The sequence below is a fragment of the Hordeum vulgare genome, chromosome 4H, assembly GCF_904849725.1.
Source record: "Hordeum vulgare subsp. vulgare chromosome 4H, MorexV3_pseudomolecules_assembly, whole genome shotgun sequence".
In the NCBI taxonomy this organism is placed as follows: Eukaryota; Viridiplantae; Streptophyta; class Magnoliopsida; order Poales; family Poaceae; genus Hordeum; species Hordeum vulgare.
Genome location: NC_058521.1, coordinates 115,654,546 through 115,665,201, shown reverse-complemented (window position 1 = coordinate 115,665,201; position 10,656 = coordinate 115,654,546). Strand labels below are relative to the sequence as shown.

Here is a 10,656-nt window from a genome sequence, read left to right as displayed (position 1 = left end):
TTTTATTATTGTCTCTAGGGCATATTTCCAACAGTAACCGGCCAAAACTTTTGGCTAGCACGCCGGCGCCTAGCAGTCCCCATATATAAAACGTAACGAGTCTTTCAGCATGACATCAGCTCACCCACTTGGCTTTAGCGTTATATAACGTGGTGTCCCTAGTCAGCTCCTTCGACGCTGATTAGGAGAACCGACGCCCCCTACAGCATGAAATGGGCCGGCCCACGACCAAGCACCGCAAATAATCCACTAAAAGAATCAAAAAATTTCCACTCCAACGGAGAATCGAACTCACGACCTACGCAACTTCACATGCCTTCAGCTAACCGCTAGGGCGTGGCAGTGCAAGTGATATACTACAGCAGTAAACCTTTAAAAACTATTGTAGCCGCTCACACATGATTTTATTTTAAAAAAAGGAAACATTACAGATTTCGAAAAAGAGTTCATAAAGATGCAAAAAACTTGCCCCTATTCAATAAAAGTTCAATGATTTTGATTTTTTTAAAAGTAGTTCAAAAGGTATTCAAAAATGTTCATCCTAATTTTGAAAAAAGTTTCACCAATTTCAAAAAAAGTTCATCAATTTTGAAAAAAGTTCATCAATTTTGTAAGAAAAGTTCATCAAATTTTAAAAATAAGTTCATCCAATTTGAACAAATTTCATTGAATTTCAAAAAAGTTGATCTTTTTTAAAAAGGTTCAATGATTTTAAAAACGTTCATCAAATTTGAAAGAAACTTAATGGATTTCCAAAAAACGTTCATCAAATTGGAAAAAGTTCATTAAATTTAAAAAATATTCATGAAATTTGAAAAGAAAGTTCACCGTATTTGGAAAAAGTTCACTAAATTTAAAAAAGTTCATCAAAATTTGGAAAACAATCCATCAACTTTTAGAAAAATGTTCATCAATTTCCTAAAAAGATCAGCGAACCAGGAAGACAAAAAAAAAGAAAAAAAATGGAAGTAATAAAAGTATAAGAAATATGTACAATGTCAGTTGGGATTGTGTGGCGTGGTGGTTAGTTCATCATCGAAACAGGAGGTTGGTGGTTTGACTCACCATCTCGCACCATTTTTGGACACGGAAGAAAAAAAATGTAAAGAATAAACAGATAAATGGGCCAGCCCAGCTCACACGGCTGCACGCGATCGGTTATGAAAATTGTAAAATTATACTATTACCGACGTGTGCAACGCCAAATAGGGTTTGCTTTATATAATGTGAGGGATGTTGTGAGTTCGATCCCGCAGAAAAGCAAATTATCTTTTTCGGACCACAAAAGGTTGCTAAGGGCATCTCCAATGGTTGTAAGATAGTTGTTGGTAATTTTGACACATAGGATTTTTGATGATGTGTCATTGCAATAAATGAGGAAAGAGAACAAGGTTGTATGTAAATTAACCAACACCCTTGCACAAGCTCCAACGTAGAATGAGATAGCACCTTATTTATTACTTCACATCTTATTGGGCAAGCTAGATACAACCCATTGGAGTAGTTGTATGTTAAGGTGTTGGCTGATGACATGGCATATTTTACCAACAAGCTAACCAACAAACTGTTGGAGATGCCCTAACACTCCCATGCCCAATAGTGATAGCGATGCACACGCAGAATATTTAAAGAATCCTACCTGCATGATTTCTTAAAGAAATGAACGAAACGTTTTAACTAGGGAAACATTTTTAAACAACCGGTTGATTTCTAGACGAAATCAGCCGGATCGCTCGTGCGCCACGCGTCATCATAGACCATGCGCGGCAGACAAACCTTATCTGGTTATCCGCTGCCTCAACGCGTGATTCAGTTTTCCTCTTCCATCTCCTACCTCTATCCTCTACATATGGCCCGTCTTTTTCTCCGTCATTAGCTCTCGTCCTCGCAGCAGCAGCTTGCCTGCGGAGCGGTTTGCAGCACCCGGCAGCTAACTGCGGCGCTCCATTGACCCGAAGCAGGTGCGTTGACCTAGAGCTCCTTGCTCCGATCTTTGTTGGTGCCGGTGTTGTAGAGCACGATTGTGCAGCATTGTCGGTGCTGCAACCAAGCGCACCGATGCAGCATTTTTGGTCGTTGCCGGAGCTCTTAGTGTTGTGGAGAGCGCTGCCCCCAAGGTCCTTTCTCTTTATCCAGCGACTGAGCCAGATCTCATCGGCGACGATGCTGCAATGAAGCTCCACCGCGGCTGTTGTGGAGCTTTGTCAGAACATCATGCGCGGGTTGCTGCAATGAAGCTCAATCACGGTCAAAGTGGAGCTTCGTCGGAACGCCGTGTGGTGGTGGTTGCAATCGAGCTTCGCCCGCGGCTGCAATGGAACGTTGTCAGGCCTGCCAAGGAGCTTCGTTGGAGCTCCACGCGCCGGCGGCAGCAATGGACTGCGGGCGGGGCTGCTATGGGGCTTCGTCCGAACGGGGCGCACCGGTGGCTTCAATGGAGTTCCGCCGCGGATGCAATGGAGTGCAGTCGGGGCTGCAGTGGACCTTCGCCGGGATGCCGACCGTTGTAGTTTTCTTTCGCGTCGCGTTGCTGACATGGAGCTGCAATGGAGCTTCCCAGGGGGTCGTCGGAGTTGCGTTGAAGCTTTTATTTCCATTGGCTCTGGTGCAACTATGTTGGAACACTGCCGGTGGCCCGGTGTTGCGAGGTCGCCGGCACCAGCACCACAGTGAGATGGAATGGGATTGATGGCGAGCAGTCGAGCATGATTGTTGTGTTCACTTCGGAGCTGCTGCATGCAATCTTTGAGTTGACCTTATCAAACGGCTACGCCGCGGGCAATCTAACGGCTCACAAGGAGGCTTACGTTTGCATGTTATCAGCCGGTTGATTCGTAGTAATAACCTTAGTTAAAGGTTTTCTACTCCATGAATAATTTTTTGGAAATTGGTTGAACAATTTTCAAAATTGATGAATAATTTTAAAAACCCATGATATCTTTTGAATCAGCGAATATTTTATGAATCATTAAACTACCCCCTCATTCCTAAATATAACTCTTTTTAGAGATTCTAATATAGACTATATATGAAAAAAAAATGAGGGAAACTACACTCCAAAGTACGTTTATATTCATCCCTATGTAGTCCATATTTAAATCCCTAAAAAGACTTATATTTAGAAAGGGAGGAAGTATTTTGAAATTTATGAAAAAAATCTGTTTTTAGGATATTTTTCAATTCATGAACATTTTTTTAATTGGCAATATTTTCTTCAATTTCATTAAAAAAATAATACACTAACTTTCTAAAAAAACTTCATGGATTTTTTTTTCTCAAACATTTATTCTAAAATTTGTGAACATTTTTAAAATATGTGACCATTTTCTACAAATTACAAACATTTTCTGAATCCACAAACATATACTCCCTCCGTCCCAAAATAAGTGTCTTAAGCTTAGTACAATTTTATACTAGAGCTACTATAAAGTTAAAACAGTTATATTGGGACGGAGGGAGTATGATTTATTAAACATTTTATTTCAAATCTCTCAATTTTTAAATTCTCAAAACATTTTTGAATTTCAAAATTATTTAAAATAAAAAAATGACAGAGAATCTATACCTAATAATAAAGCGGCTATTGCTTCCGTCGGAAAACCCACCACAACATTTTTATATAAAAGCCCCTGTAATTTTTGTTATTCAACCCGCGCTTCATCATTTATCTGCAACGCAAAAGGAAAAAAACGATTCCCTGAAAAAATTTATACCCGTACGCATCGCCTCCTCCCGTCGATCCTGGGCCACCCTGGCCTGTGCCCAGGCCGCCGCGACAGACCTCAACCGCCACCGCTGCCGATCTCAACCCACCCGCCTCTGCGGCCGTACCTCTCCCCGCTCACTGCCCCGTTGTGGCGCTCGAGCGCATCGCGTCGACCCTGGTCCACCCTGGCCTATGCCCAGGCCGCTGCCACACCACTTGCCGCCGCGGCCAACCTCAACCACCACCGCTGCCGATCTCAACCCACCCGCCTCCGCGGCCGTACGTCTGCCCGCTTGCTGTCCCCGTTTTGGCGCTCGAGCACAGCTTCTGGATCAAATCAACACGACAGCTACAGTGACTGGGGATGATGCGTCTGCTCGATGCAGAACGGCGACGGCGCGCAGATAAGGCGCGGCGGAGCGAAGTACTTGCAGGTGGAGGCGGGCCTCCATGGCTCACACGAGGAACTCCGAGGTTATGACGCGGCAACGGCGACTCCTTATGGCCAGATAGAGGCGCCTAACCTTTGCTCCCCTCATCGTATCCCCTCCTCCGGCAGGAACTCATCATCTGGTGAGATCCCCTTCCCATGCCTCCAACCGTGTGCCAAGCGTGTGGTATTTTTTTCTTCCATTGCAACGCACGGACCCTTTTGCTAGTAAAATAAAAAATAAAAAACAGGTCGCCGGTACATCGGTCAGTCTAAACTAGCACACTGTTTCTTTTACCGGAGCATTCTTTGTGAATCCTCCCAATGATTGTCCCACACGCCGCCACTTGGCGTGCTCTCAGCCGCCTCCAGGTGTCGCGCTCTCAGCGTTTTCGCCGGATTTTGTTTTTTACTTTTTCGCACGTGTTTTTTTGCTTTTTATGTTTTTACTGGGTTTTTTGGTGTTTCAGTTTTTCACCGGCATTTTTTAATTTTTCAACGAAAATATATTCAAGAAAAATTGCACGAAAAACGTGTTTTTTATTTATTTTTTATGAGAGATACGGTTTTTTGCTTTCACAAGAGGCACGGCAATGTCTATCGAAAACAGGGAAAAAATGTTTTTTTAGTTATTTTTCGTGAGAGGCATGATCAGACAAGGCCAAGATTCGTGAGAGGCATGATCAGACAAGGCCAAGATTCCTTGGTAGTATTTTACAATTTTAGAGGCAATTTCGACGACGGCAATGTCTATCGGAAACAGGGAAAAAATGTTTTTTTAGTTATTTTTCGTGAGAGGCATGATCAGACAAGGCCAAGATTCGTGAGAGGCATGATCAGACAAGGCCAAGATTCCTTGGTAGTATTTTACAATTTTAGAGGCAATTTCGACGACGGACGGGCAAAAGCATTCTTCCTTTATTAGTAGATAGGCATAGATATAAAGATATAGGTATAGATGTAGATATGTATTAGGTATAAGAGAGAGATAATGATTTTGAACTTTGGACTGTACGGTTTAAACATCCTGGTGACAATGAGTCCGCTATGTCCTGGCACAAACATCTCTGCACGGCTTGCTGTGTCTCCGTAATTTTGCCTACGGGCACTTTTGGGTGATTAATAATCTAGAAATTTACAGAACGGTCTTAGTATGCTGTACAATAAGATCGCTACAATCACACATGCCGAACGAAAAATGTTCGTTCCATAAACTGGAGAATGCGGCGTTGCTCTTCACATCTCAATCTGGTGAGGATGACTGTGAATGTCTCCCTGGTTCTCCAGGGGCATGTACTGCGCCATGATGGCGCGGATCTCTGAATCCATGTACCTCTGCGTGAAGAGAAGCAAACAGAATTAGATGATATACTGACCTATATTTGATTCTATGAGTTTCTAATGAACACGTAAGAGGTTGTTTTCATATCGTTTACCCGGATCCGATACTTGTACACTGCGTATCCTGCGATTCCTGTTGCTGCCAGGCCGAAGAAGATGACCCAGAGGAAGTTCCAGCCTACCTGTGCTGCAGCACTCTCGCCTGAATAAGATGACGAATGTCAATTCAGTGTAGTGTTGCTCACGTCCAATGCTAAGACTTCAATCCTATACGTTGCTATATCTGTGTACAATGGTGCCATCTTAGGAGTGCCCTATAAGATAAATGCTGAGGTGGCAGAGAAAAAACCCAGAAAAGAAGTCTTGCCTTCTCTTAATTAAGAGATGATCTCTTAGCAAGGATATCTGTCCCCGCATATTTAGGTGCATCTAGTTACTAGAGATAAGACTAAGACATCATCATGTTTTATTGCTATCTCTAGATTACGTGGCAGGTTTAAGATAAGACTGTCTTATCAAACCACCTCAAATTGATTAAGGCTTTGTTCTTGTGCTTTCCTTATTTCTGATGCTCATTTTAAAGCTGGTGTGGCAAGTCCAGTGCTCTGGCAAACTGGAATGAAGTTTGACATATTTTCTCATCAATAGCATCACATTTCCTCACACCTAGAACAAAATAGTGTATCAGTTTGCAACTTGATGAAGAAGATAGGAAACTAGCTTGAAATCCAGGTATCTAAAAACTGACTGAACCAATTTGTTTAGCCCAAAAGTATGCAATTAATTTTTTAGTAAGAAAATTTCATTTCATTTTTTGTGGACTCTGTACCAAGTGGATGCATAGATGCCATAACTATGCAATTACTGAAACAATAACAAATTAGTCGTCGAAGATATGTACATACTTATGCATGTGTCATGCTCCTTCATGTACAGCAAGCCTCCACTGCAGCCGCACTCATAACTTCCCCATGTGTTCTTGCAGTTACATTCCTTGCACTGGCATGCAGTCCTCTCCTTGCATTCATCAATATCTGTCACAAAAAAGTCACATCAGCAGTTCAGTACCACATCTAAGGAGCAATGTGGCCAGCAATATACAATATGCTATGGCTGTGAAGCCAACCCTAAAGTATATATTCACATTTCTTTTAAACCTGCAAGTTTTGTAGTGTAAAGACTTCCAGCGGCCTAACAACGTTCAGTAATTGACTTACCTTCACATTTGTGGATTCCATCGCCTTTGAACCCATCCGGGCACTTACAGCCATCAGCCTGTACTTAGTTAAGCACCAAGAATATGCTTTTAAATCACATTAACACACTAAGAAGCAGTATGGAAAAATTCCTACTGATAACTTACAGTACAAGCAGAGTATGTCCGGCCATTCATGGTTTCTTTCCAACAGCCTCCATTATTAATCTCACACCGCCCAGCTCCGGAAGCTAGAATAACAACAGCATAAGTTACTAATTAAGAGGTTATATGGGGTTCCGATGCCTAATTTAGAAGCCAGCACCATAGGACGTTATACGACAATTGGCAGGTGATACATGCAGCTTGATCAGATGGATTAGCTGGCTGCATCTTGTCAGAAGGTTGATGGACATTAACCTCTCTGATAGACCCGATCGTGTTCATTGGAAGTTGACCACGAATGGAGTCTTTATGGTCAAATCTATGTACATGCATCTCACAGATTCAACGCCTATTCCAAAATCAGCGCATATATGGAAGATCAAAGTTCCGCTTAGAATTAAGATCTTCATATGGTTTGTTCACAAAGGGGTTATTTTAACGAAGGATAATCTAGCCAAGCGAAATTGGAGTGGCAATCCTAGATGCAGCTTCTGTCCGAATAAAGAAACTATTAAGCACCTCTTTCTAGATTGTCCTATGGCTAAACTGTTATGGCGCTCGCTTCAAATTGCTTTCAACATCAGTCCCCCTAATAGTATAAACACGCTATTTGGGATGTGGTTACAGGGGTTGATATTCATATTGCTAAACTTATTCGTGTGGGATCATGTGCACTATTTTGGGTTGTATGAAATTGCAGAAATGACTTAGTGTTTAACAGACAACACGATATTCACTTCTTGCAGGTTATCCTCAGGGCTACCTCACTGATCCGCACGTGGTCATTACTCACTCCTGTGGAAGCCAGGGAGCCTATGGTTACTGGGTGTGTCCGTTGAAAGATGGTAGCACAGGGTATCTTCAACCGGTTTGGATGACGACATATTAATAGGATAGGTGTTTAGTCATCTAGGTCTATTGTCATCTCCGGTTTGGGCGCGACAGACGCCTTGTATCTTTTTATTCACTTTTTGGCTTTGATTTTAATATATGGCTGCATGCATCTCTCGATGCAGAGGCCGGGGCTTTGCCTCCTTTTCTAAAAAAAAATAGTCATAATGGAAGGAAGAAAATGAATGTTCCTGATTCCGGGTAGCATATACCTTCACAATGCGTGTAACCATCACCAATGAATTTTACACCTTTCACAATTGGACATTCACACACTTTTCCAAGGAACGTGTCCTGCATAACCACCAGCAAGTATCATCCTGCATAAGGTAAAACAGAAAAGGAAAAAAAAACAATGACCTATTTACAGAAAGAGATAACATCACACAAGATACCTTGCAAGCAGTGATGTTAGCAGCCTTGTCTTGCCAACATCCACCATTGTTCTCCAAGCACTCATTTGTTTGTATATCTACAATTTAACATAACATGAACGGTGGATGTTTAAGAGCAAGAGACAAGCAAGTCAATCATTCAGCATAAATAGTGGGGAAGGTAGTGAAATAAATGTAACCTTCACTCAAGCAAACAGTTGGCTCGGTAGTTTCTCGAAATCCAGCACAAAGTGCTTTAAGAATTGCTCCTTTGTCAAGTTTCCCTGATAAACAAAGACTCAGATAAGCATACACAGAATCTTAAACCAGAAAAAAAAAACTGGTAACTGTAGAACTTCGAAGAGCACACCTCTGTATTGTCTATTGTTAATTACAAGAGTTGGTAAGATGGTGACATCACCACGAGAGCCCTTGCCAATCTGCGCAAAATGGTAGAGGATGTTACATTCAAATCAGAGATCACCAATCATACGAATATGAATATAAAAGACTGCACAGAAGTGCTAACCTGTGCATCCTGTTCAGCTTTCAAAATAGGATTTTCTTCATCAGCATCTGGATCACCAATACATTTATCTATTGCTTTGTGATCAAGGCCTGGAATTATAGACATATTCAATACAACTATTGCATCTCAGAGTGGAAAATAAGAAGGTATATACAGATGAATGTACCAAGTGATTTGATAACTCCATCAGCACATTCCTTGGTGTACTTCTTTTCTTTCATTGGGCACCGAACTGCAAAATCAGTCACATAATCCCACCACAGCCAAGGTTTCTTGCTCTCCTTAGCAACTTTATAAACACAGACTTGGCGTAAATTTTGTATAACTACATCTTTCCCATCGTACCCTTTGCTGAAATCCTGTTCCGGATCAGGTGCACAATACCTCCCATGGTTGATACACTGGGATTTGCACTGCTTACTTGAAGTGTAGGCCTCCGGGCAATACCATGTAATGTAATGCGGAGTGAACTGTGTGTATCCCTGCTTCTCAAGTATCTGGGCTGCTCCTTTGAAGCTCTTGACGAAATCAATCTGGCTATCGCATTTTGGACCACATTCATCGTTACTGTTAGTCCAGAATTCATACTCAACACGCTCATCAGGATGGGGCAGAGATTCCCTCCAATCCAAGTTCACATTAACCATGTCTCCATTATCGATAGCTTTCTTGAGCCTATCCCCGAAGCTTTTGGATATTAGCGCCGAGGGGATGGTGATGTTCTCTAAATATTCCACCCTTCCACTCTCTTCAGGCGTGTCCATCGTGATTAAAGGTTCATCCCTGTCATCGGCAACAAGGATCGCCGCTGCTCCTGCATTTTGCGCGTTCCATGCCTTCTTTGTGAAGTAGCAATCTGTATAGAACAACAAAACCATGTTATGTAATCAGTCTTTAAAACAACATGTAGTGTAATCCAAATTAACCGTGTAGAATGTGACGTTGCTGAGCAAACAAGAAAGCGTGTCCAACAACAATTGGCTGAGAACGAAATCAGTGCAACAAGTCATTGATGTAGCCACTATAATATCCACGTGGGCTTTGGTCAAAGATTTGGTCGTTGTGCCAAAATTGGTCAATGACTATTCAGCTAATCACATCATCGCCTGGCAAGATCTCGGACGTGGTTAAATAAAATATGTGGGCCGATTTTCCATGCGCGACCTATCCAATCCAACCAATCGATACACACATGCAGAACTAGAACTAGCAGCAGCAGCTAAAACGAAGAAGCGGTTATGTTCCCTCACCTCCCCTGTCGACGAGCAGGAAGGTGGGCAGCGCCCCGGGCCTGGCCTTGAAGGAAACATCGAAGTCATCGAACCCCTTGCAGGCCTTCCGGTTGGCCTTGGGGTAGGCCACGACGCCGACCATGGTGCCGCCGTACTGCGGCACGCCGAAGTTGCCGATGGCACACTCGTAGGCACCCTTCAGTGCCACCGGCGCCGTCACCCTGAGACTGTTCTTCTCCACAACGAACCGCGCGTCGCATCCGCCGCACCACAGGAGCGCCGCCGCCCACACCAGCGTTAGCAGCAGCGGCGGCGGCGGGGACGCCATCGCGCGGGGGCAGGATCGGTGCCTCAGGAGCGCTCTGATCGAGCGGTCTGTCTAAGCTCACGATCCGCTGAACCCGGCAAGCCCGGAAGCAGCAGATTGGTCTGGGCGTGCGCAGTATGTCTATGGCGGTGCTGCTGCTTGGATGGAGAGGAGTCGGGAAGTTGGGGAAGGCGACGGAGGTGGACGGCGAAGTCTCGCGAACACGTGAGGAACGTGTAGCGTTTTCTTCTACTTTCTGTTTGTTTTATTTTTTTAGGAAATTTTCCTTTGCTAAACGTTTTCAGCCAGAGGGTTGGCCGAAACGTTGTCGTCGGATCCATCAACGACGTCAGCTCTAACTTAATCACACAGTTTTTTTTTCCTTTTCCTTTCTTTTTTTCCCGACTTATCTTCTTTCCTCGTGTCCCTCCCCGCGCAGGCATTGCGGCACGTCCCACGCATCCTCTGTGATGCATCGACCACCGA

The 10,656-nt window shown here is 43.4% G+C and overlaps 1 protein-coding gene across 1 annotated transcript; it reads right to left on the bottom strand.

Moving 5' to 3' along the window:
• Positions 1-5,107: 5,107 nt before the first annotated feature.
• Positions 5,108-10,423, bottom strand: LOC123448070 (vacuolar-sorting receptor 1-like). Its single transcript, XM_045124842.1, has 12 exons — positions 9,882-10,423; positions 8,798-9,487; positions 8,632-8,720; positions 8,473-8,542; positions 8,303-8,386; positions 8,124-8,200; positions 7,941-8,022; positions 6,841-6,923; positions 6,695-6,752; positions 6,383-6,511; positions 5,573-5,679; positions 5,108-5,471 (listed from the first exon to the last, which is right to left on the bottom strand). Exons 1-12 carry the CDS (start codon positions 10,189-10,191, stop codon positions 5,373-5,375), a joined length of 1,878 nt encoding a protein of 625 aa, XP_044980777.1. The 5' UTR covers positions 10,192-10,423; the 3' UTR covers positions 5,108-5,372.
• Positions 10,424-10,656: the final 233 nt, after the last annotated feature.